Source organism: Cebidichthys violaceus, unplaced genomic scaffold (assembly GCF_023349555.1).
Source record: "Cebidichthys violaceus isolate CVI_PGR_0920_01 unplaced genomic scaffold, fCebVio1.0.p SCAF_13, whole genome shotgun sequence".
Classification (NCBI taxonomy): Eukaryota; Metazoa; Chordata; class Actinopteri; order Perciformes; family Stichaeidae; genus Cebidichthys; species Cebidichthys violaceus.
The window spans coordinates 12,767,699-12,794,514 of NW_027176296.1; the positions used below are offsets into that span (position 1 = coordinate 12,767,699).

The 26,816-nt window shown below is 43.2% G+C and overlaps 1 protein-coding gene across 1 annotated transcript; it reads left to right on the forward strand.

Annotated features, from left to right (window-relative positions):
- The first annotated feature begins 5,913 nt into the window (after nucleotides 1-5,913).
- On the forward strand, nucleotides 5,914-24,951 carry LOC137870611 (uncharacterized). The gene is made up of 5 exons (XM_068708012.1): nucleotides 5,914-7,627; nucleotides 9,586-9,911; nucleotides 11,816-11,960; nucleotides 13,491-13,796; nucleotides 21,386-24,951. Exons 1-5 carry the CDS (start codon nucleotides 6,026-6,028, stop codon nucleotides 21,542-21,544), a joined length of 2,538 nt encoding a protein of 845 aa, XP_068564113.1. The 5' UTR covers nucleotides 5,914-6,025; the 3' UTR covers nucleotides 21,545-24,951.
- The last annotated feature ends 1,865 nt before the right edge of the window (nucleotides 24,952-26,816 follow it).

Below are 26,816 nucleotides of genomic sequence, written 5' to 3' on the forward strand. Positions count from 1 at the left end.
GCTACATGTGCTTTGTAGTAAAAATGTAACAACACCTATATCGCAAAATAAAGACTTTAGATTGATGCTACCATAAATATATTCCCTCTGTTTCCTAACAACATAACTAAATAATGATTGATGTTTCTATGGTTGTGTTAAGGCAACTTACAGCACTCATTTAAGGTTAGAGATGGATTGAGTTAAAAGCTTGGTTAGTAGAACTAGCTGACCTATTTTGGTGGTTTGACCATCACTATAAGGAGAGGTGAACTCTCTCTGAAGAACTAAAACTCACATTGCATGTAAAAAAATTCAAATTGTTGGTTTGTGTGGCCCGATCATTATGAAAGTGTGTAAAACATGTTAGAATTTGGCTTCTATTAACAGTAAGTACTTCAGTTTTAACCTCATCCAGCCTCCATCTCCACTCCTCACTGGATACATGCAAACATGCACACTGCACACTTTGATGTGTCACATATCACTCCAGCAAATTAATTATCCTCAGATACATGCACACTCGCATGCGCACACACACACACACACACACACACACACACATGCTGGTATAATTGCTTGCTCTTTGTGAACTCACAAGCATGTACATGTTACACTCACCTCCTCTCCTCGCCTCCGAGCTTCGAGCAGATCCTCGTCTGTTCCAGCTATTACACTTTGGTGTTAATTTCTTCAGGTTTTTGACAAGCCTCCGAGCTAAAGCTTGTTCTTTGTGTAAGTGCTTTTTCTGAACTTCTCCCTATCTCTGCAGATTAGTCACGGAGCAAATTACCTGCCTGCACCAAAAAAAAAGCGCAGTCCTACACATTTTTGCTGTGCTTGGTGTACAGATCTCCTTTTGAAGACAGGCTATGTTATTTCCTCTAGCCCTGCAGCAGTCTTGGCATGCAAATCATCATAAAATAATTTTTTTTTTGGAAAACTGCACATGCACTCTGGGTGCTCTTATCAGCGTCTGCACAAACTGCATACAAATCAGGCCAGGATCACACAGCAAAGGTCTCCATGTAAAAAAAAAAAGGCTGGCTAATTGCTAATTGGGTCGCGAGGTCTGAAGTCGGCTCGGCTAACGAGAATTAAAACGCGGGGGCCGTTCGTGCCTGTGAAGTGTCTCCGGCTTCCTGGTGACATGCCCCAGAGCGGAGACACACTGACAAAACGCCACAGCAACAGTGGGACTTAGAGAGGCTGCTGCCTGCCCGGCTCTGTCTACACGCTGCTGCATGATCACATAATGGCGGGAATACGTCAAATTGTTTTGCTTTCCGGGGACACTGACCCGCAGTCTCTGTGCTGAACAGTGATGCGTTTAGGTGCACCGGGTGAAGCCTTCGGCCTCTATCTACAGATTGATGTGATAGCACTCCGTGCTTTTGTGTTCTCCTGGGGGAGGTGACATGTCTGGCACCTACTGACAATGTCATGTATTGTAATTTGATTGGTGCATTATGTCTGTGAGCGGGCACTAAAAATAGTTTGTATTATCACCTCGTTTCCAACAGCCACACAGGCAGTAAACCACACCGTTAGCGGTTGTCTCCCGATGCTTCGTACGATGTGCCGACGTTAAGTTTGTTTTCAGACACTTTAGGATCAAACAATGTCACCAGCTCCTATTTTAGGCTGCTTTTGCTCGGCAGCGGCGATTTCATACATGTAACACTTACGTAGTCTGACAGACGAAGGGATGAAGTTCTCTGCAGGGTAATAAACCTCTGATAAGTAATGCATGTAATTGTGTAATCAGCATTGACTTAGACAGAGTGAGTTTGCCACTCATAACATTCATTTTGTATAAAGTCATATTAGACATGTTAGTGTACATGTCTGAAATGATTGAAAACACATCAATAAAGAACACCAAAGAGTTTGCACCTCAGAAATATTGAGAGATTAATCAATGAAACCTGTCAAATGTCAGACCAATCAAATCAAGCAAATGCTACTTCTACCGAGTCTAATAAAACACAGATGACTTCAAAAATATAGACTCCAGATTATTTATTATCACTGGAACTCAAAAAAGAAGACTATACCGTTTTGAAACAGTGCGTTGCCTTCACTGAGCTGTGCGTGTGAAGGGCACGCAGTTCTTACACCGCACAAATGTGTGCTTTCTACTCTGATAAAAAAAATTGCGTTCACAAAATATTGTTTATGTGTACAAACACCAAAAGAGTGTTCAGATAATTCAGCTCAACTTTGAAGATGTGTTACAGCTGTACATCAATGACATGACACAGAACCCGTCAGGTTCTCAAGAAGAGGAATGTAAGAGGGAGCGGAATGTTCAGGAACCACACTCACAAACTGACATGTTAATCTAGAGCTAAACACCACTTAGACCATGACAGTTCAGTACTGAGGAGCCCCCTGCATGTAGCTGAAAGCTCATCGATGTTCATTGGATGAAAAGAGAGAAACAAGTGGAATTACTGCCTCCTGGTTTATGGCTCAACCAATCAGTCAAGCTGCAGTTTACATCCATGTCTGCCCCAAATGTCTTCACTTCATCATTTCATTCATGTGAAATTTACATTTAGCATATGAACTCTTGATTTGTGACCTCACAACAGCATGTTTGCGAGGTCACAATGACCTTGATGTTTGACACTTGACCACCAAAATCTAAGGTTAAGTGGACGTTTGTGCCAAATTTTGAGTTCAAGATAATGGTACGGACAGACAAACCGAAAACATAATCCCATAACTACGTTGTCATAGAGTGCTGCAGGGATGTCTACCAACCCCAGAAGTTAGAATAACACTGGTTCCCTTGACAAAAAGTGAATGGGATTTTTACATTGTATTTTGGGATATTTGGAGCATTATTTCTCTAAAATTTAAATTTGTGTTTGTGAGCACTCAAGATGGTGATTAAACAACATGATAGTTGCACAGACAGCCTCGGCCTGGTCTCAATAAAATGACACTCAAAAATGTGCAGTTTTATCTCAAAACACAATGCCACAGATGTCGTAGTTTTAAGAGAGCTTGCCGATGGCATGCTAACTGCGGGAATGTCCACCAGAGCTACACATGAATTAAATGTCCATCTACCATAAGCAGTCTCCAGTGTCGTTTCTGAGAGTTAGGCAGTAAACCCACCAGCCTGGCAACCACACAGACCAAGCGCAAGGATCTGTACACAGTTCCTGGAAGCTGAAAACATCTCAGTTCTTGCTTGGACTGCATACTCACCAGACATGTCTTCAATTAATTATGTTGACTATCGGCATGTTAGGACGGCGTGTTCCAATTCCTGCCAATAGAGTGGTGCAGGAATTAATCCTCAAAACCAGTCAGCATTTTTGCACTACCAGTTCCCTCGTCTCAAAGTCATTGGGTTGTTTGAATGGGTTTGTGGTTAGATTCCTTAAATAAAGTCTGTTGTTAAAACACAAACGTTTTTTTTCTATAAAATGCCTCAGTAAATACCGTCTCTGGTGAATTTTGAAGCTTTTACATGTCTTCAAAAAGATGGTTGCTAGCAAGTGGCTAAATGAGACAACTAAAAGTCGTCATACCGACTTGTGTGCCTTTAGCCTAGCGGTGGTGACGTGAAGTCATGTGACCTTGGTGTAGATCCTTTGTAGTCATTATTTAACAAATAATAACAATAGCATTTTAGTTTCTGCCGATTGCATTCACTATTAAAAAATCATAAAAGTGGTGTTCATTTGTGAAGAATGTCTTGCTGAACAAAACGTATCATACATATTTGTTTGCCAACAAAGCTTTTTTTTGCCAATAATTCAAAATCCAGTGCAAAAACCCCAGTGTTTTTTTGTGGAGGGAAACTGTACGATGCTAACTTCTGGGTTGTCCTGCACCACTATGTCATCCTTCCTTCCCTTTTATGAACCGCAATGTAATAGAGATGATGGGCAGTGAAAGGAACAGCTCCTTCCTATCTCCAGGCCATGGTCAAGCCTTACACCCCCGCCCGACCACTTCGCTCTGCTGCCTCGGGGCGATTGGTTGCCCCGTCGCTCAGAGGTCCTGGCAGCCGATCGACCCGGTCACGGCTGTTTTCTGTCCTGGCCCCACAGTGGTGGAATGAACTTCCCACTGACGTCAGGACAGCGGAGTCGCTGCCCCTCTTTCGGTGCAGGCTGAAAACCCACCTCTTCAGGAAGTGCTACCCTGAGCCTTCCACTTAGCACTTATTGTATTCATACTAGCTTGTTGCACTTATTGTATTCGTATTACTTATAGCACTAACTGTTTTTCTTGTTTCTGCACTGTACTTTGGCTCTGAGTTATGCTCTGCTTCATGCTCTTAGATGCTTGTTTGGAAAAGGAAATGTACTTATGACTTCTGGTGACTAGTAGTTCTTTTGATTACCAATGTTGATGCACTTATTGTAAGTCGCTTTGGATAAAAGTGTCTGCTAAATGACTGTAATGTAATGTAATGTAATGATGTGATGATCATCACCACTGTGAATATCAGTAGCTGCAGACCCGATAGGACATAATAAGTTGATGTAGTCCGTATGGCAATGAGAGCAGTACACAGAGAGCAGACTGTATATCAAGGTCATGTTTGCCCAGGGGAGGTGCCAGTGCTCTTAGCTGTGAGCAGACACACAACATGATGGGATACTATATTAAGAAGCTGCTAAAATAACTACTAACATAAATGCACATCACACATCGCCTCAACCCAACTGAGTTGTTTCCTGTGATGACGGAAGTGTATTTTCAAACGAGTGCGTGCCTGTAACCAGCAGAAATAGACTTGACATGTTGCTGGCTTTTGTAGGAAAACGCACGGAAATGATGAGTTACTTTGCGTAAGATATCACACGCACCGCTGAATGAGGACACGTTGATCAATCAATGTCTAAATGCCGTCCATGTAACTTGAGTTATTCTCTCAGACTGTACCAACCTCCACTGGAGCCACTGTTTTTACTGGCTGGGTAGCACTACCCTTCATTTTGAACAGACAATAGTTTAGCCACGTCACATTTTTAAAGATCTAGTGTGTCCGATCTGGCGGATTGCTAACTGAACCTTCTCCCATGTGCCAAGCGTGTAGGAGAACTTCGGGGGGGCGACTCTGACCCTGCATGTCATTGATATGTGTCGGCGAGCTCTCCTGTTGATTCCTTTATTTGTATCTGTTTATTGCCCTGCATGTGATTTTCATGTGCAAAGACTGCAGGTCATGTGGTTGCTTCTCAAGCACGACGGCTGTATTACACAGTATGTGCATGTTTCAACTTATCTTTGTTGTTATTTTATGGGTTCTAGTTCCAGTGATGTGTATTTATTACAGCCATCCGATTGCACCATAAGTCCCAAGCTGAACACACTCACACAAACACACACACAAGCCAGCATCATGCATATTTAATTTATGCAAAGCAGGCAAATAAGTAAAACATATGTAGTGTAACCACTTAAAAGAGCTGTACATATTTGTCTTAATTATAGTAGAATAGAGTGTGCATGTGTGATGGTTAGATATATTCTCAGTGCAATAATGACAGCATGTACTATTCTGTCCTTTAAAGCGTTGTGTCTTTTTCAGAATACAGTAAAGGTTGAAGTACTATGACAAATGTGCATAAGTCAGTTTAGTTTATTTGGTGAATGTATTTGTAGTCTTAATTAAACACTAATACTCATCACATTCTGTATCTGTTTTAAAAGCGTGAATAACGGTGTGTGTGTGTGTGTGTGTGTGTGTGTGTGTGTGTGTGTGTGTGTGTGTGTGTGTGTGTGTGTGTGTGTGTGTGTCTCGTGATGATACTGGAGGTCACACTCCTGCAGTCCTGTTATCCACCACATCACATCTGCGTGTTCATGTTGCTGGTCCAATATGCAGTCCAATACTGCAGCCTTTTTTGACAGGGAGCGCGCTTCCAAATTCACCCTCCCGCTGCGCTCGCTCCCCGTGTCTTAAAAAAAGACGCGTGCACGGCTGAAGGTCACTTAAACACAAAAGGCTTTCAGCGCTGCGGTCCAATATAGCGCATGCGCGCTGCCGGAGGACTGCTTCACAGACCGCAATATGGCGAGAATGCCTGCCAGCGGAGACACGGAGCAGGAGCGGATGAGCTGCCCCGAGAGGCGCAGGGAGGAGGATAACGAGGAGGACGATGAAGATGAGATCCAGGAGGTCCAGATTACCGGGGAGGAAGAGGACGAGGAGTCCGATAGAGATGGCGTGGAGCTGGAGTGGGAGTCAGAGGGCACAGTGCTGGACTCCAGCGGTTCCGCCGCGGAGGTGCGAGCAGTCGTTATGCAGAATATGGACCGGGAAGAGGAGGAGGGGGAGGCGGACCCCTTCAGCGGCAGCGTGCCCGCTGGGCTGGAGTCTCACCTGGAGGGAGACCTTCAGCGGTCTGAGCGGAACAAGCTGAGCGAGAACACCCGCCTTGCCACCCGGTATGCGGTGAGGATCTTCAGGGAGTACCTCAGCGAGAAAGCCCAAAGTCCAGACTTTGAAACTCTGGACAAGGAGGCGCTCTGCGCGGTACTGCGCTCCTTTTACGCGGAGGCGCGCTCCAAAAGTGGACAGTTGTACAGCAAGTCGTCCCTCATCAGCATCCGGAGCTCCCTGAATCGGTACCTGAACGAGCCGCCCTACTGCCGGACCTTGGACCTCACCAAGGACCCGGAACTGCGCAGCGCCAACCTGACCCTGGCCGCGGTCATACGGAGGCTGGAGGAGCAAGGCGCCGGTCCCGTGGTGCAGAAACAAGCCATCACGCGCTCGGACCTGCGGAAACTGTACGAGTCGTCTGTGTTCAACACCGATACTCCGTTCGGACTGCTCAACAAAGTCTGGTTCGAGACCTGTATGTATTTCTGCACCAGGGGCCGGGAGAACCAGCGGGAGCTGGAGGAGGACTCGTTCGGTCTGGCGGTGGATGAGGACGGGAGAAAGTTTGTCTATTTCAAAGCTCTCGGACCATACCACAAGTCCCGCTCCGCCGCCTGGACCAAGAAGCGTCCGGACGCAGACGAGGACACCTTGCCGCGGATGTACGAGACCGGCTCGGAGCAGTGCCCGTACGCCAGCTTCGTCCGCTACGTGTCCAAACGGAACCCGCTCTGCAGGGCGTTTTTCCAGCGGCCGCGGGACCACTGCTGCGCGAGCGACGTGACGTGGTACGAGAACAAAGCTATCGGTAAGAACCTGTTGGGCACGAGGATGCAGATGTTGTCGCGCGCTGCCAAGCTCTCCAAGACCTACACCAACCACTGCATCGGCGCCGTCTCCATAGCGACGCTCAACAGCATCGTTGGCGCCTCGGGCTCCAGGCCGACGACGACAACGCTTTACGTTGCCTCGGAAACGGTCAACGGCCACGCGCAGTCCCAATTCCAGCTCGTGATCCCGTACCTCCGCCGGGTTACTGACGCTGCGGATCTGAAGCCGGCAGCAACAACAACAATAAACACATCATCAACAACAACGACAACGAATAAAGTCAGTGCCCAGGAGGACCCGGGGGCTCCTCACGCCAAGAGGCTGTGTGTGCGCCCCGGGACACGCGCGGAGTCGCCCATGGAGCGGAACCAGAGCGAGCCGGTGCCTGCGAGAGCCACGGAGTCCTGTATTCACACCCAGCCCGCGGTGAGGTCCCCGGTCGCTGCGCCCACACAGGTAACAGAGGACATGTGATCGTTTGTCATCTTCAGGAAGGCTGTGTGTTAACAGCTCGTGCGTAAAATCCGCCGCAGGCAAGGCCAAATGAGAGTGCGTGTGTGTGTGCTTGTGTGTGCTTGTGTGTGTCGAGTATGAATAATACTGTGCAGAAAAAAAATGCAGCTCTTAGTGAGATGTTTAAGGAGGAAGTATTCTTTAGTTTTTTAGAGAAGGTCATTGATGGTTGATTGATTTTGTGCGTTAGTTTACTGTAGTAAACTACAATGGCATATGTCCTGGCTAGAAGTACAGTTGTTGTTTTTGTTTTTTCACACATTTAAAGCTAAAGCCCCTGCTGCATGGAGGATTTGAAAGCGGTGGCATCTGGTAGTCTGATAATCACTTAAAAATGTTGCAGAATTACAACCATTAAAGTGCACTAATATTTATATATTAACAGAACAGTGGACCAACTCAGTGTGTGTAATATAAGCGGTGTCAGTGACAAACCCAGAGGATTTATGGATGCTTTAGTGTTTTTCAGCTCGTTGTTTTGGTCTTATAATTCTCAACTTTATTGTTTTGGTTGAGTCTCACAGCTCTCATTAGCACCTTTTCCAGCAGCAGCAGCAGGCAGCTGTTTAAGCCACTGTACACTTCAGCAGACAGACACAGTTAGAGACTAGCGGTGAACACATGGGGCAATGGGCAGCTAAAGATATTTCCCTCAGGAGTTGGTGGAGACCAAAAACAGAGCTAAGAGGAGAGAGAATATTGGACTTAGATTCATCAGTTGGAAACAAACCCAACTTCAAATGAATCATCATGTTGCTGGATGTGTAAATAGACAAATGTTTGTTAAAATCTTCACCCCCAAAATCTTTTTAAAGGGATATTATGTCATATATTTACAGCTTGTTCCGGTATGCTCAATAGTTAATTCAGAGTTAATCATATTTTATATCTATATTATTTTACATAAATAAGTTTCAGCCAGAAACAGACACACACACACACACACACACACACACACACAGAACAGTTCAGAGTAGTTAAACCTCTGACCTTGCAAGACGTACAAGTGAAGTAGAACTGAATAGGTTGGAAGAGAGCCGTTTGGAACAGAATGAGAGAAAAACAGCACAGCAGTGGAAGACCTTTGTTCCCAGCCTGTCAGGCACTGGGCCTCTTCCAGGTTTCCAATTGCTTCTTTCTGAGCTTAACGTTTTGCTTCTTTCCAGGCACCTGGCATTGTAAAAGTTGCCCATGGGGCAATCTGGAATAGCTGGTGCTCCGACAGTCATATCTATGTGCCTGACAGACTGTCCTCCTGTTTTTTTGCTTCCTGTCAGACCTCTGGCAGTCCCGAGGCTGCCTCGGAGCTACAGCTCTAAACTCATCAGCACTTCTCTAAACCTCAGTGGGTCAGACCTGCCAGCCAACCCGTGGGATGTCACAGGGTACAGTGGGATTGGCTCATTGCAGGGCAAAGGTAGCCATGGAGACACTTGCCTGGCAGACTGTATTGGCGGAACAGTATAGTCCCATAGGCCTGGATAGATAAGTGATCTAAAATAAAATTCTATGTCAACAGGGCATATTAAGCCCTCTGCAATTTTTGCTAATGTAGGGTTGCATTGAATTATATTTGGCCACTAGGGGGCAGCAGAACAAGATCTACTAACGACCAACTATTTTTTAATAAGTTGTTCTTTTGCAGAAGGCAGTAAACAGGTGCCTCATTTTACATACCCAGCATGAACATGACATGAAGCTACATTAGCATTCATCTCCGCTCGTGTCTCTGGTCACCTAATATTTGGCTAACTTAATGTTAAATTAGGTTGTGCACTTACACCAACTAATGTTGTCATGTTGGAGATCTAAATCTTTTTACAAGATGGTATGTATTGGAAATACATTGTAAATGTCTGACTGGCCTCTGTTGACATCTGACAACCACACTACTGCTAATATTACCGCTGCCACTGATACTACAGCACTATAATTACTTTTATACTGGTAATGCCACTACTGTGTGTGTGTGTGTGTGTGTGTGTGTGTGTGTGTGTGTGTGTGTGTGTGTGTGTGTGTGTGTGTGTGTTTGTTTTGTGTCCCAGGACAGCTGTGGCAGCAGCAGCAGTATGTCCAGTCAGCAGCAGGTCTCTGTGTCTCCTCTGGGTTCTGCCGGCATCCCCACACCAGCCCAGCTCACCAAAACCAACGCACCCGTCCACATCGATGTAGGAGGACACATGTACACCAGCAGCCTGGCCACCCTTACCAAGTACCCTGAGTCACGGTGAGAGACACACATCCACTATAAAACAAAAAACTTCATTTCAAAAGCGCTTGGTTAATGAATCAAGATTTTGAGGTTTGTATGACTTTTCCCTAATTTAAATAGAATAGAATATTTACATATAATATTCATTTTAAATATTTGACAAGTCTATTTATTATCAAATTAAAGTGTAATTACGGTTGATATTTGGCTTCACAATTACATTAGGGGTCTAAAATATTTTCAGGTGTAAACTAATGACATTTAATCTTAATGATGTGTAATCAGGTGTAATAAAAGGTTTATCCCAGATTTTGAGTAAATTAATTGATAAACTTAATTAATAAACTAATATTCCAACATATTTAAGGCTTTTAATGGGTTCTCTGCATATGTTAAGGGGTTCTTAAAGGGTAAACACTGCCGCTTAATTTGTACTGCAAACGGAGATATTTTTTTTCAGTAAAGATGCAAATTCAGTGTTTTTTTTTTAAAGAATCAGTGTATAGGATTTAGTGGCATCTAGTGTTGAGGTTGCAGATTGCGACCAATTGAATAACTCCCCTTACCCCTTTTCTTCCGTGTCTCAGAACTTTGGTGGCCTTCAGGTTACGTAAAAACGCAAAATGCCCTCTCTAGAACAAGTGTTTGGTTTGTCCGTTCTGGGCTACTGTAGAAACATGGGGGTGCAACACTCCGTGAAGAAGACCCTCTGGACTTCCCTTCTCCTCCCCTCGCCTGGCACCTGCCTCTGCCAGCTTGTGTGTCAGTTGTTCTGGACCCAGCTTCACTGTGATACTTAAGCACATGTTATTGCAGCATGCATGACTAACAGTCAGGCCAAATACTCACAGATGTGTCGACCTGCAAGCCTTTGCACCCTCTCTCCCTCTGCAGCTGATGTCAACCAAAACTCACACTGCCGCAATACTGTAACGTGATTTGGCTGGGAAAGCTCTTTCATCGGCTAGGAAGTGGGGAGGAGTATTACAGTGGCCAATAACTCGTTCAATGTACATATGTATTGAGATAGACATAGCATTTTGAACTACCATTTTTCTCATCAGATACCGCCACTTGGTCAGTGGCTTATGGTACCCCTTTAGTGTCAGTGTTGTACGTGCCAGTTTCCCCTTGTTAAATGCAATGTCTTTAAAAATTCAATTCAGTGTTAACAGGATACATATAGTGTCAGCTTGTTACATGAATACAGTGTCTTTTCAAAGAAAACTTCCAACATAGGTTTACTTAAAGGTAAACAAAAGTACTTGGTTAGGTTTAGACAACAGAAGTACTTGGTTGGGCATTAAGTATCCTATGTAAGTTACGTAACAAAAGTAAAGTAAAATAAGTCAAGGTTGACTTGATTGCACAATGGACACGAAGAGCGGTCTCCTGGGTGAAAGTTCTGTGTTTGTTTGACCCGTTTATCCTACCCTACAATCCCACCCATCTCTAATTTCCCCAGTCTTTATTCTATGTCAGTTGCTATGACCATATAATAATGCAGTGGATGGGTTTATATTGTAGTTATTTGAAAACCTGGTGTGTCTCATACAGACGCTACAGGGTGCCTCGATGCATTGGTTGCATTGGAATCAGATGCAGAGGGGCATTGACCTAGCATTGGCAGTTGAAGAGTTGGAAGTGAGAACGGGTTGAATACAACAAGTTAAGCTGCTGCATCATCTCAGCAATTATACACTAAAATAAGAACCCTTCAATCTGCAACTTTTAAGAGTATAATAATAAGAAAGAGATTGAAAGTTGGCAAAATGTTTTAATTTTTATAAGGTCTGAACATTCAGCTGCAGCAGTACATTTTAGGACGTCTCTGGCCAGCAGACATGACAGCCTGTCCAACATTTGGTTATTATTTGATGAAGAGGCCTCTCTGTTTTCGTCTTTATTGTTTCTGACAGGATCGGCCGTCTGTTCGAGGGAACGGAGCCCATAGTGTTGGACAGTCTCAAGCAGCACTACTTCATTGATCGAGACGGCCCCATGTTTCGCTACATACTTAACTTCCTCCGGACCTCAAAACTCTTCATCCCCGATGACTTCAAAGTGAGTGTCTAGAGCTTTGATCAGGTACTACCACAGTTTATCTGAACAGTTCCAAAAGACAGGGAACAAATGAACTGTCCAGACTGTCAGAGGAGGGATTTTAACTGTCGTCACACTTGAGCATATAGGCCACTTATGGAAAATATCCATTTGTTGCATTTCTACTTAACCAAACGCAACAAAAAGATCCCCAATCAATAGCATAAGTGACTGCACGCACATGAGTGTTACTCTGTTACGGTTGTTACTATTATATAACCACTTTCTGAATTATTGTAAACATAAACAGTATTTACAGTAATTGTGGCTGAATATTTGCACCTTGAAACATTTTTAGCCACATATTCTGGCATTGACTTCAGAACTGGAAAGCTACTTCATGTGGGCTGAATTATCCACAGTCAGCGAAAATGTAATTCTCTAACTTTCGTATTCCTTAATTCATTCTCATAATGATGTGGCACACACAGATAACCACATGGAGACATTATCTTTAGATTTGTTTTGGTTATGTGAATATAGCATCTTTTTAATTCATCTGATGGAATATGTTTTTGTTTGTAGAGAAATGAAAATGAGTGCATTCACATGACTTTGTTGTAGGTCCAAACAGTGTTATAATTCCTTGCCTTGACACATACTATGTTCTTTGTGCACTTAATAGCCTTATTTAATTCACTGAAAAGCCAATGCAGACTACAAGGCATAGTTGACATGTGGTGTGACTACAGTGCAGAAATGACACATGTGATCTCAAACGATGTGCACTTATTACATTATTCCAGTTAGAGGGATCCCTGACTGGAGCAAATAATAACTACTATACAAGATATGTACATACTAATGTTGAACTAAAACTTAGTAGAGTGCAGATCTGCACCAGGTGTGTCTCCATTTCCCCCCTCAAACAAAAAAGAGTGGAATTCCACACAATTGTCCCTCCCATTGCCCTTACAGTCAAGATTGCGGCAAAGATAACAAAAACAGGGATTTATTCATCTGGTATCATGCCGAATTTTGGTGGATCATAACATATGGGGTAAGGAAATTTGCGGATGCTCCAGTTCAAAATGGGACCAAACTTTACCGGAAATATATTTTGCTTCTGAGGCAGTTGTTGATCACTTTCAGGCCCTACCGGCCAGTTAAGAGAAGTGAGGAGTAAGCAGTCAATGATGGTATAAAACAGTCAATGAAACAGGTTTTTCAAAAATTGTGAATCACAAGTGGTCATTGCATGTAGTCATAAATGAGCACAAACAAAGGCGATTATTTTAAGCAAAATATGATAGATATGGACCTCTCACATTCACTGTAAAGGCTCACTTATCATGACTGTATCATTGCTTTATTTATCTATGTTGATTAATGCTCTGCTCATGTATGCGTGTTTGTGTGCTTGTGTTTGCATGTGTGTGTATTTTCATGAGCTTGTCTTTTCTGCCTTTGTTTCTTCTGTCCGTGTGTGTATGTCTCTGAGCTTCTTTTCATGTATATTGTGTGTGTGTGTGTGTGTGTGTGTGTTTCCAGGAATACTCCCTGCTGTTCGAAGAGGCCAGTTTCTTCCAGCTGACTCCTCTGCAGGCTGAGCTGGAGCGCTGGAGGACCGAGCAGGAGTGCGGGGGTGTGTCTCTGGAGTGCGAGTGTGTCGTGATTCATGTGGCTCCGGAGCTTGGTGAGAGGATCAACGTAAGCGCCCACCGGGCCGTGATCGAGGACGTTTTTCCTGAGGTCAGAGACGTCATATCCAAATCCTTGAACACCAGCTGGAACCAGGACTCCGCGCACATCATTCGCTTCCCGCTCAACGGCTACTGCCACCTCAACTCTGTCCAGGTACAAAACACACTCTGGGTTCAGATTTCAAACCCTTTTAACACCAATGTTTGTCTTGTGACCAAGGGATCAAACAGTAGTGACTTAACAGTTTTCTCAGGATATGTGAGCTATTAAATGACTTACAAGAAACAAACTACTAAGGCTACGAGGTACTAGGGTTTGGACATGGTTAAAAATAGGCTCATTGTTCATATTGATGAAACACATGTTGGGGAACTACAGCCAAGACTCCAGATTACAAGACAGCAAGTTGTGAACAGGAAAGAGATCTGACCACTTTAAAAGTTGTGAAGTGTGAACCTCGCTTAAAGTCCCAGGGAAATGGAAGTTAGAGCGCCTTAAGCTTCTGTATTGTTGTGTTTTCCTGTACCAATGTGAGGGTCCCAGGACAGAGGATGTTGTGTGTGTACAGATTGATACAAAATAAATTAAATTGGACTGAATTGAATTAAAAAGTGAGCGGGCTTAGAATGCAGAGGTAAAGAGGAGTTTGCTGTGGCTCGCTCTACATACTCATCTCCCTTGTCACTAAAAGTTTGATGGACGTCATGATATTATTGGTTGAAATTATTTGGTACTAGCTTACATAAGCACTTGTCATATTTGTTTTAACAGGAAGAAAAGATGATTTTGATCGAAAAATACAGTGAAATAGTTTTTTTTTTTTTTTATGTAAATTATTTTGCATTTGTTAAGCTGAAGAAGGAGGCCTTTTTGGATTGGCTGGCCCAGGGGTCTCTGCAAGCAGCAGATGGGTACCTGTTGGCCAGAAGGGCTGCAGTTGCATCTGATGCCAAAGCAAAAACCAGTGTGGGAAGAAATGGGGGAGGCCATGGAGAAGGACTTTCGGTTAGCCTCAAGAAAGTTCTCGCAAATTGTTGCATGACTCAGGAAGGGATAGCAGTGCTTAGTATAGGCTGTGTTCAGCAGGGGAGGAAAACTGCGGACATGGACTGGGAATATTGTGAAGTGGTGGAAAGAGCACTTTGAGGGACTCCTGAACACAACCAACACCACCGTGGAGAAAGCGTTGTTGGCAGACTTGGGGCAAGACCCACCTATATCCCTGTAGAAGTCGCTGAGTTAGTCAAAAAGCTCCTCCAGGGCTGGATGACATTTGCTCTGAGATGCTGAAGGCTCCAGACATTATTGGACTGTCTTGGCTGACATGTCTTTTCAGGCTTGTGTGGTGTGTTCCAATTGCTGTGCTATGTAAGTGCTGGAAAGGAGGCTTCGGCCGATTGTCGAAGCCTCCTTTCCGTGCCGTCCTTTTGTGCACAGACATCTGGAGGCAGCTCGGATTAGAGCTGCTGCTTCATTTTGTGGAAAGGGGCCAGCTAAGGTGGTTTGGGCATCTGATCAGGACACCTCCCGGACGCCTCCCTTGAGAGGTTTTTAGGTGTCCAACTTGTAAGAGGCCTGGGGTAGAACCAGCACACGCTGGAGAGAATATATATCTGGTCAGGGCTCCCCAGGAAGAGCTGGAAAACGTTGCCGAGGAGATGGATGTCTGTAACTAGATGGATGGAATTGATCTTCACCCTAACCATAACCCAACCCTCTCATGAACATATATTTTAACTAGTGCTGGGCAACTTAATGTGTTATTATTGCGTTAACGCATTCATTAATTAACACCGACAATTATTTTATCACGCATTAACACAGTTTTAAAAAAAAATGCAATACACAACGTTAATGCCAGCAAATCACCCACTCAAACAAATGGTGGAGGGAGGCTTCGGCAGACTACGTTGGATGCAGCGTGTCGAAGAAGTATAGATAAACAGAAGCAAGACAAGCTAACAAATGCCACAGCAAAGTGGATAGCTACAAACTGCAGCCAATTAGTATTGTGGAAGATGTCGGTCTAAGGAACGTTCTCAAGGTGCGTTCGCGTTGCGTTTGGTGTGAACGCAGCTTTAGGATCGCAACGAATGACGTCACATATGAGCCTCCCTTAAGACACACCAACCATCACAAGAAGAAAACACAAGTTGTATGAGAAGGAGAGGACTACAAAAGTGACGGCGTTACAATGTACACCAGCTGTTGCTCTCACTGGAGACTACTGGACATCGCTGGGTAACCATAATCACCTCGGAGTTACAGTGCATTATATTGATGAACAGTGGGAGCTGCATTCACATGCTCTGACTGTAATGAAAACAGAAGACAAACATTTTGCTGAAACCTGCGCGGAACATTTTATTCATGTAAGTCAGCACACAGATAGTGTAAGAAATATGATCACTGCTGCGAGACATCTGCCTTTTGAACACGTCCCTACATCGCACATCGTCTCCAGCGTTCTGTCACAGTGTGTAAAGGAAATACTGCTGTTAAAAAGCACCTTATTTGTTTAAAGTGTTAGCAAACCAAATATTATTGCGCTTTTGTTCATATAGCAGTACTTTTAAAATAAAAGTGCAATACACTACTTTTTAATTCATTATTGAATTGTGTGCATAACAATGCGATTAATCGCAGAAAATCATGCGAGTAATCGCGATTACAAATTGTAAACGTTGCCCAGCACTAATTTTAACTCATACAATCATACATTTTCCGTCTCATGTACTGTATATTCAGAATGTATTTAGTTCCATTCACTTTTTACATTTAGTTATGTTGCAGTATTATGCTAAAAATCTTTCATCAATCTACACAAAAAAATTAAAAATGTATTCAAAAGACAAAACTGAAATAACACATTAAGGTAAGCTTTAAACACCTGGATTTTGGGGAGTTTCTGCCATTCTTCTCTGCAGATCATCTCCAGCTCTGGTTGGATCACCGTCCATCAAATTTGATAGGAAATGTGTTTTTCTTGAATTTTCAGTTAGTTCGGTTCAGTCATAGAGCCCTTTATTATATTGAAAGTGTTGAGAATCAGCCAATGACTTCCTTGTGTGGCGATACATTGATGGCTGACACATTTCATTACTGTATGTCTGTCTATCTTTGTCTCAGGGGAAATATCAGTCAGACAGAGATGCAGTCAGAGGAACAGAGGACTCCTGAGGGCAAACTGAGATAATGTCACTATGTTGTTCCCTTTGGGGAGGGAGAGAGAAACTAATGGACTACTTCTGAAGTAGTTGATGTTTCAGCCCAGATTGTGAAATGGATTTTACCTAGAGAAAATGAAGAGTGACCCAAAGCCCAGGGGCCTCTTCCTCAGCTATTGTTAGCAACACATGTATACACACACACAAAAGAAATTGCAGACTATATCAGAGAGAACTGATCACATTCACACTGGTCACATATTACTATCACTTTTATTAGTAGTATCGCACCTCCTCTTTAGAAGAAAATTTTGTGATTTAACTGTCCATCAGATGAAGACGACATGTGCACAGCATTTAGTAAAAACAAGTGATAAAACATAACCAAATACAAAAACACAAACAATTATCTGTTGTGTTTCTGTATTTGCTTGTGTTTTTTTTATTTGCTTTTGTTTTCTGTAATTGCTTGCATTTTCTTTTTATTTGCTAGTTGATTGTCTATTTGCTGTTTATCGCACTTTTCACCACCGTGTCTGGGGATCCAGCACACAGCCATGGTCCCATTGTTTACACCAGCGACCAGCTGTTAGCGTTCCGGGACACGGCGGTGCTGCAACCGGAGGAGAGACCGGAGGTTCCCTGCGTGCTAAGGAGGAAGAGACGGGGATGCCGAGCTGGGGCAGAGCGTCGCGCCAGAAGGAGACGTTTTAAACCCGTCCTCCCCTCCATGATCATGGGAAACGTACGGTCTCTCCCCAACAAGATGGACACGTTATCAGCGCTGACTAGCCATCAGAGGGTTTACCGGGAGTGTAGCCTCATGGTGTTTACGGAGACATGGCTAACGGAGCTATCCCCGGACACGCATGCTACCCTGGGCGAGTTCTGTATCATATAGGCGGACAGGACAATGGAGAGCGGTAAGAGGAAGGGACGAGGTCTGGCAGTGTTTGTTAATGATAGATGGTGTAACTCTGGAATTCTCACGTTATCACGATAGCTGCTAATGCTGAGGCGGCCTGTGACATCATCATCAACATCCACTTTGTACAAACCTCTTGTACAAAGGCAGCCAGCTGTTACTCGCACAGTAAAAAGATGGTCCGAGGAAGCCGAGGAGGCTCTGAAAGACTGTTTTGACTCTACTGTGTGGGAAGTATTCAGTGATGACCATGGGGAGGACATTGACAATCTCACTCACTGTATAACGAACTACAACAACTTCTGTGTGGAGATCAGCGTACCCACCAGGACTGTACGGTGTTTTTCCAGCAGCAAACCTTGGATTACTCCTGAAATAAAGACCCTCCTCAAGGAGAAGAAGAGGGTCTTTAGATCAGGAAACAAGGAGGAGCTGAAGACTGTGCAGAGGGAGTTGAGGAGGAAGATCAGGACAGGACAAAGATGGAGGACCAGCTGCAGCAGAACAACATCAGCGGGGTCTGGAAGGGCCTCAAGGCGATGCCTGGCCACAAGGGGCCCAACCAACAGACTATGGGGGACCAAAAGTGGGTGAATGATCTGAACTTATTCTTTAACAGATTTGATCAGTCATCCACCACTCCCACCATCCAGTCCTCCCTGCTGCTGCAACCTCCTGTAGATTGCTGGGGAGAGTACCACAGCTGTGGAAAACATCCTGCGTGGTAGCAGTCCCAAAGACCCCGCAACCCAAGGACTTCAACAGCCTCAGGCCGGTGGCGTTAACATCCCACCTGATCAAGACGCTAGAGAGGCTGGTCCTTGTACATCTCCACCCCCTGGTGAGCTCATCTTTGGACCCACTTCAGTTCGCCTACCAATCTGGTATTGGGGTGGATGACACTGTCATCTACCTGTTTCACTGACGCATTTCTTTCTGGATTCGTCTTCACTCAAACGTTGAAGAGTGATATATGTGATATATCTGGCAATTTGAATAGATTAGAAACAAGATGTATGTCCACTTACTAGCTTTTTCTAGAGCTTTAACTGCCTACTACGTCACCACTCGCTACGACACCACTCGCAAAACATGCGCATACAATGGACTCTTTCTCAACCCTTCTGATAATGACCTGTTTGAAGAAGACCAGCTAACTCCTAAGGTCCCGGATCTCCCTTTTCTCCCACCATCCTTAGTCACCAGCAACCTCAGTTGCGTTCAGCTATCCACGTTCCTGAAGCTCTCAACCCTCTATTCTCCGACAACTCCAAAGTAAGGTATGGGACCGACAGCTACCGACAGGGATCCCATGTGGAGTCATCGACCAAAACCCTTTGTTTCCTCCTGTTTCTGCTTTCCCCTCTCACTTACCCCACTCCTACCACGGTTGGATGACTACTTATCACTGATCCTCGACCTGGCCTTGTGGTTCGGTGGTTTTTATACATACCCTGTTCTGATTGCACCTGATCGCAGCAAAGCTTCAGTCAACCACATCCGGCCCTCTCCCCAAAGGCGTAGATAGGAGAGGTAGACCAGCCCTATACCAGGGTGGGAGGATGGTCTGAAATAACATTAACAACCTAGGATGCATGCAGAGCTTCGAGCTGCCGATTCCTCCATATCTGCTCCTTCTGCGGAGGGGCCCATGAAAGACCAACTTTTCCCCACAATACAACCAAGCACATCCTGTGTAAGTGTCTCATTTCCACAATTAACATTAATGCTCTAGCTTCTGCCTTAAAGAACCCCTCAGATTGCCTTTTAGTTAGATTCCTCATACAAGGTTTCACTCAAGGCTTCCACCCAGGTTTGCAGGTGAAGCCAGATTCCTCCTACATATGTCAAACTTGGCAGTCAGTCATCTTCAAGCAGGACACAGTCGATAAACCTCTGGCTTAGGAAGTCAAAGAGGCATTCATGATCGGCCAACTCCCTGCACTTATCCCTCATCCGCCTTGCATGTCAGGAAGCCTGGTGGTCCAAGGCAGACATCACTAGCACCTTCAAAGTCCTTCCCATCTACCCTGAGCACTGGAACCTTGCACAAAGCATCCCAAAAATGTTAGATTATTTATCTGAAGCACTCTGCTGGATCCTAAAAAATATCCATAAACTACCGTTTGTCATATATCTCTTAGACGACTTCCTCACCGTCACGCCACCTTCCTACCCACAGCACACGGCCTCCACACTCTGACTTCTGCTTTTCAGGAAGTTGGAGTTCCTCTTTCCTCAGAAAAAAACATAGATCCCTGCACATCCCTGGAATTCGTTGGCATCACCCTTGACTTTGTCTCACTCCAAGCATCCCTCATCAGATCTTCTAAATCATCTCAAATCTCCTCCTGGCCCTCAAATGCACCAAAGCACCTAAACTACGCCATCAGTATCATCCCCCAAGGACGCTCCTTCGTGTCACACTCCTTTCAGTTGCCGTCTCTGTTCCATCTCTCCACGACCACGTCACACTCGATGAAGCATGCAAAACGGAGCTAAAACTGTGGCACGCAGCCCCCTCCTTCTGCTTTGGCGGCTTCTACCTGGTCAAGTGGTCCTCAGCTGAATGTCCGCCCTAATTCTCATCATTCACTCCTTCCTCCACGATCTCCGAAATGTACCTAGTAGTCATAGCAGTGGGCACAAATGGTCTAAAAACACCATCCCATTGTATTCCGAGAACAGTGCGGTCGTAGACATCATTAACAAAGGGCGGTCACAGTGTCTCGATATAATTTAATTCATGCAGAGGCTCACTCTAGTTCGGTCCAGGACTAGTTCATCATCCAAGGCTCACATATTCCAGGTCACATGCCACCATATAGGACATCTCCATCCATCCTCCTGATACCGTCGACCACCTCAAATGCAGCAAAACCAACCAGTCTGGTCCACCTAAACCCATCTACCTCTTCCGACTAGACTCGTACCTAAGTCCATATGAAACCATCTGCGACTACATAAGCTAAAGACTAACCAGCCAAACGTCTCTGCAAAAACCCCTGTTCATCACAGACAGGGCAAATGGGCCATGCGCTTTTAGCCCTCCTTGTCTCGTCACCCTTCTTTCCCCCATCCTTCCATCTACCTACCCATAATCCTTCAACCCACATCCCCTCACTCCTTTCCCTACACCCCTTCATCCCTTACCCTACATCCCTTAATAGCACGACCTTCATCCCTACCCTACATCCCCTCATCCCATTACCCAACCTTTACTCCCTCAACTTCCTTCCCCACCCGAGTACATCCCTCTTACTTCGACACTTAATAAACTATTTAAAACCCTTGTTGTTATTGTGGTGGTCTCTGTTAGTGAATTCAAGTTGCCCCTTAAAAATGTTATGCCAGCTGCACTATTCATTTAATTTTGTGTTCTGAATTATTATGTGACTATAGCATCTTTCAAGTTATACTGATGGAATATGTTTCTCTATGTAGAACTATGAGACAATCCTGGTGAAAATTAGTGCAGGCAATGTGTTGCTTTTAGCTTATTCTGTTCCAGGTGTGACTCATGCAATGGCTGTTCCTCAGCGTGTACCAATAGAAGGCACCAAAGTTGGAACTTTTCAAATCTGCACATATTAACTACTTTTCCCAGAATACTGTCTAAATGTCTTGCTTTGGTTTGTGTGTGACTGCAGGTGCTGGAGAGGTTACAGCAGAGAGGGTTCGGGATCACCGGTTCATGTGGCGGTGGAGTGGACTCTTCCCAGTTTAGTGAATACATTCTACGGAGGGAAAGCCGAGGCAGCCAACACCCCCCGACCCTCATCCGAATAAAACAGGAATTCAAGGACTGAACAAACAGAAGTCCCCATTTTTGCACACATATCAACGCCTGTTTCTCCTACTGACAGCAGATTCACTTCCATAACATCAACATACTGAGCAGACATGAGTACACAGAATCTCTTACGCCAGTGAATATACTCTATAGGTAACTGAGATGCTAGTCTTTCTTCTTTTCACACAGTAGTATCATTACATCCATCAAAAACATGGATCCGTTGGTGCAGGGATTTGCAGGGGATCATGGGAATTGGATCCTAAATTTGATGTACACTAGCATTAACATTTCTATTGATATGAAATGGAGACTGGAACTTTGGGATTTGCAGTGTTGATAGTCTTTTTATCACGATACATGTAATTTTATATTGCGTTATAGTCCTGGAAATTCACTTGAGAAACCATTGATAGATAACATAAACAGATGCTAATGTCTGTTTTTGGCTAATCCATTGAATTAAATACCTGAAAAACAAAGGTACTGCATCACATTGATGCAAACATGCTGTAAATACTGCCATAGAACAGTCCTGCTCTGTGATTTCCAACATTGACCAAATCATCATAATACCCCCAGTGATATTAAAGGGAGAACTATCAAATATCTCTTCATCATCATATTGCCCAACCCAGTTGCGGGCCGTGTATTTTATACCTGGGCCTTCAGTGCTGCCCTACTACAGTTGAACCACCTCCTAATAACCTCATTATGACGCCAGCATGACGGGATGCTTCGTCATTAACGGGCAATGGATATAGTCAATATCAATGTCAAGAACAAACTCACAAGAACCAGTCACATATATTTATATGACAACAAAGCAGGTAGAATAACATAAAACCCAAATAACACGATTCAACAGGCCTCTGCACATTCCAGCAAAACTGCGGCGCTAAAACACGCATTCCGCCACACACTCAAGGGCACCATTCAAATATTATTCACATCAGAGGGAACAATATTAACCATATCATAAAAATGACCCAATAGAAAAATTAACACAGTAGTAACGCTACTGCAGATGTTAAAAAAAAAAGCAGTTCACTCAGCAAAGCTGCTGTTCACTACTTAAAGACAAATTCCATCCTCCTTTCTTTGATTACAAGGAGTTCAATGCCACGGTTGTACAGTACATCGGTGCGTTTTAGGAGGTCCTTCACGATTGCCATGGATGCCAGGGATGACAGTCGAGCCTACCCAGTTGTATTTCTTGAATACGTTTTAATGCGTTTGAGGGCTGAAAATGTCCGCTCGGCAGTAGATATTGGGATTGTCACCGCCAAACATGACAAAATGCAAAAAATGGAATGTCACGTAAAAATGTCTTACAGATCTTTAAACTTTAACTCCGCCGCATGTTAATGCTGACATATGTAGGCCAGCTAGGAGGCTCTGGCATGTCAAAGAATACGCCCAACATGTCAAACTAAAAATCTGATTGGTTGAAGACTATGACAATCAATAACATCGTCCCCATTTCCTTAAACTGCAAAGGGATTCACTTGTAATTCGGAAGGCCTCAGGGCAGATTTTTTTACTTAGAGATGAAATAGGGGTCAAATCTGATTGGATAAAAGCTCTACTTAAAACAAGCTGTGCTGGAAGCACCGCAACTGAGGAAGACAGTAGCTATGCAATGAGATAATAAGCTAATGGGAAAAAATATTTAGAATACATGTAGTGTATTTATGAAAAATTCTTAAATTATAAAATAGCTATAACTATAACTGTGAATCTGTCTAGGCCAGCCTGATGGCCCACCACTGACCCAACCCAACCATTATTCATTTCTAGTATATTCTCAAACCACTTGTTGAGGTTGGTAAATGTGCCATGTCAACATATTAAAAGCATTAACTTTCACATCAAGCTGACATTTACTGAATGGTTTAAAAACACAAATGGACTTCTGAAGCCATTCTTTGAATGTGGCTAGTGGCTACAGCTCATAACCTCACTGCATTGTCATCACAAGGATTCATATACAGTCCAAAAGTTATTAAGGTACAGTATTTTAAAATTACCACTGGATACTCATACATTTTGATATACATGTGCAAGAATGTCCTCTCAAGATACCACTATATTGGATTTTGGATTTTTCTGAAACTGCCCATCGATGAAAAAACATCACATCAGTAATATGTTCAGATGTCTACATTTAATGGACAAAGACCTCTAGGGGCCATGTGAAGTATGACTCATCTGACGGAAGCAAAGAAGGAAGCAGCATGACGTTATTATCCCACTGATAGTGACGCTTTTAGTTTTGAAAGACAATGCCTCAGTTTATAGGACCTGTTGACTTTTCAACTGAAAATGTTATGAAGGCAAATCACTGTCGAAATCTGAGAACGCAAATGAGATCCATGCTCGCGCAAATCAAACAGCCGCGCACGTATATTTGGCGAGCGCTTTCACATCACTCCGCGCAAAATATCTCTGGTCACGTGGGCAAAATTGCTCCCAAAACTTTAACCTTTTCATTGTATAACTACATTTAATTGGTTACAATCCTCGTCTGTGGATTGGCCGGATATCACTCTGACACAAACGGTACGAAGGTGGTTTTCAATCTGCCACTAAACACTACTCCACTACAACTACAACTACAGGTTTTGTAAACTTTTCAGACTGTAGAGGCTGATGAAATACAAAGTATGTCAAATGCGTTTTGAAATAGAATAATTAAAAATGTGTTTCTCTTGTAAATAAACTGGAGTCAAGTTGCACAGATTGATTTAAATTCACTCCATCATTCTATTACAGACAACTTGGGTTTGATAGTCAAACCTCTTGTGACAAACAGCTCAAAGAAACTCTTTGATCTTAATTGATTAAAACATGATACATTCATATTTAATCATACTGTTGTGTTTACAGAAGTTAACAGATATAATGTAGTTGTATATAATATGAGCACGATTTTTTACCCTGTCAAGGATCTGGAGCCACGGTTAGGAACCACTGTTTGTATATTAACTGTTTGCCATGTGAGTTCCCAAACTTAAATCACTGACAAGTAATTAGTGGATGAAATATTCAGATCCTTCACTGCAGTAAACGTACTAATACTGATGAAACAATCTACTACGAGTAAAATATCGTGCATTCAAAACCTTAGTCAAGTATGTTATTATCAGCAAATTGTACTTTAAGTACAGAAAGTAAAAGTACCCGTGCAGTAAAATGTACCCTTTCAGTGTTTTACTATTATATCTGATGTTTTAGGATATATATTGCTGCATTAACGTGTATGCTGCATGTTTTTAACTCCTTTATATACTGTTGGTTAGTTTAGTCTACAGCAATGCATCATATTCTATAAGATCGCCGTATGTTTGTAGTGTCAGTACATTATTTACCTCTGAGATACAGGGCAATCTGAAAACCACCTCTATACCACCACCTAGGGTCTGTGTCAGAGTGATATCCGGCCAATCCAAAGACGAGGATTGTAACCAATTAAATCTAGAGATACAATGGTGACTGGGTCCGCCCACTTATTGTCAAAAAGAAAAACTACTCAGCGAGCAGGTGAAAGTTTTGTGAGCGAGCAAGTGAAAGTTCTGCGAGCAGAAGAGCAGTGATATTAGTTGCGCACTAGGGGATGCCCCTCCTAGGGGACGCCCCTCCTAGGGGACGCCTCTCGCGCTCAAAGCCTAGTTTTCTCCTCGCAGGCTGTAATTTTGCTCGTGGGAGTGATGTGAAAGCACTCGACAAAATAAAATACGTGCACTGCTGTTTGATTTTGGGACCTCTACAAGCGCGCGCGTGGATCTCATTTGCGCTCTCGGATTTTGATAGTGATTTGCCTTCATACAATTCTCATTGTACGTGAGATGGTTCCACTGTAGTGTTCCCACAGAGCAAATGCTCAGCATCTCTTTTAACGTGCAGGCTCCACATCAGCAGCATTAACTACAATTTGCCGTCCAGACTTGAATCAGAGGTCAACGGATAGCATATTCAAAACAAGCGTTTTTCTCCCACCAAAGCAACTGGTTATTATGTACTGTATATGTTGTATAAGTACTGTATATGTTCAATACAACTATAAGTTGCATGTACTGTTGCATTGATTTGTAATATTTGCAGAGACCATCAGTTTCTTTAACCTGGAGCAAATGTGCATTTGGTGAAGTATACATTTAAGGCACAGACACAGAGTTCCCTGTGAAATTTTTGGCATGCAATATTTTTCTCTTTTCTTCTTTGGAAAATACGGGTAGAAGAAAAATGTATACGTTAAGGAGTTCAATGTTTTTCCATGCAAGAGTATATCTTTTCAAATATGTTTTATAGAAGCATGTAACAGCAACCCAAGCAGTACTGTTTACTTATATATCATGTTTTCTCTGTTTTGCATAATCATTGTGATATCATTTTATGATAAATATACAAGAATTCATGAGTACAGCTTTTCAAAGACAACGCAAAATCCTGTGATTGCACTGGGCGGTCTGAACAGTTTGCACCTGAAAGGAATAGTTCAACATTTTGGGGAATATGCTAAATATGAAGATTTCTGTAAAGATTTAACAAAGAGCATGTAACACGATAATTAGTAAAAATCGAGAGCAGCTGGTGGGTAGCCCTTTCAGTGTTTGTAATTATAATAATTACATCTGCTGTAGTACTCCAACATTTTCTTTCCCTTTATTATAAATCACTGCTTACCTTTGAATATTGTCATCATTGTAGTATGCCAAATTATTGGTGTAAATGTTGGAAGCATTCATCTGTGTAAAATGTTGAATCATTCACAACCTATGTTCTTCAACATATTTATTATTCTGCATCGTATTGACATATTTCAAGTAATTCTACTCCTTCCAAATTTTTCAACGTAGCAACTAAAAATAAAAACTTCAGCTCAGTTTATCACTATTCATACATGTCATGCCTTTCAAATTTTCATACACATCAGTGAAGGACACTTTCATTCCTAGTGTGTCAAATACCAACGCTTTGTCACGTGCCTTGGCGTCAGGTACCGACGCACAAGACACCCTTAATCGTCCATATGAGACGCACCTGACTTTCAAGTAATAATGTAAACCCATCCCATCATTATTAGACACTCAGCGTGTCTTCTGTTTCCCCCTTTGTTTCCCAGTGTTTCCCTCTTCCCTTGTGTCTATTCTTTTTTCCCTATTCTAATTTATTGTGTAAATGAAATTATGATAATTACAGCAAATTGTCTTGATCATTTGTTTACACTAAATGTTTAATTAAGGCCCATAATAGAAAAAGTAATTTATGTTTGGGGTACAACTTGA

Bases quoted from the DNA above. Each gene is read 5' to 3' on its own strand.
- LOC137870611 (XM_068708012.1), top strand. From the start codon at position 6,026: ATGGCGAGAATGCCTGCCAGCGGAGACACGGAGCAGGAGCGGATGAGC. The intron at 9,912-11,815 runs GTGAGAGACACA...TGTTTCTGACAG, and splicing joins ACCAAGTACCCTGAGTCACG to GATCGGCCGTCTGTTCGAGG. The intron at 13,797-21,385 runs GTACAAAACACA...GTGTGACTGCAG, and splicing joins GCCACCTCAACTCTGTCCAG to GTGCTGGAGAGGTTACAGCA.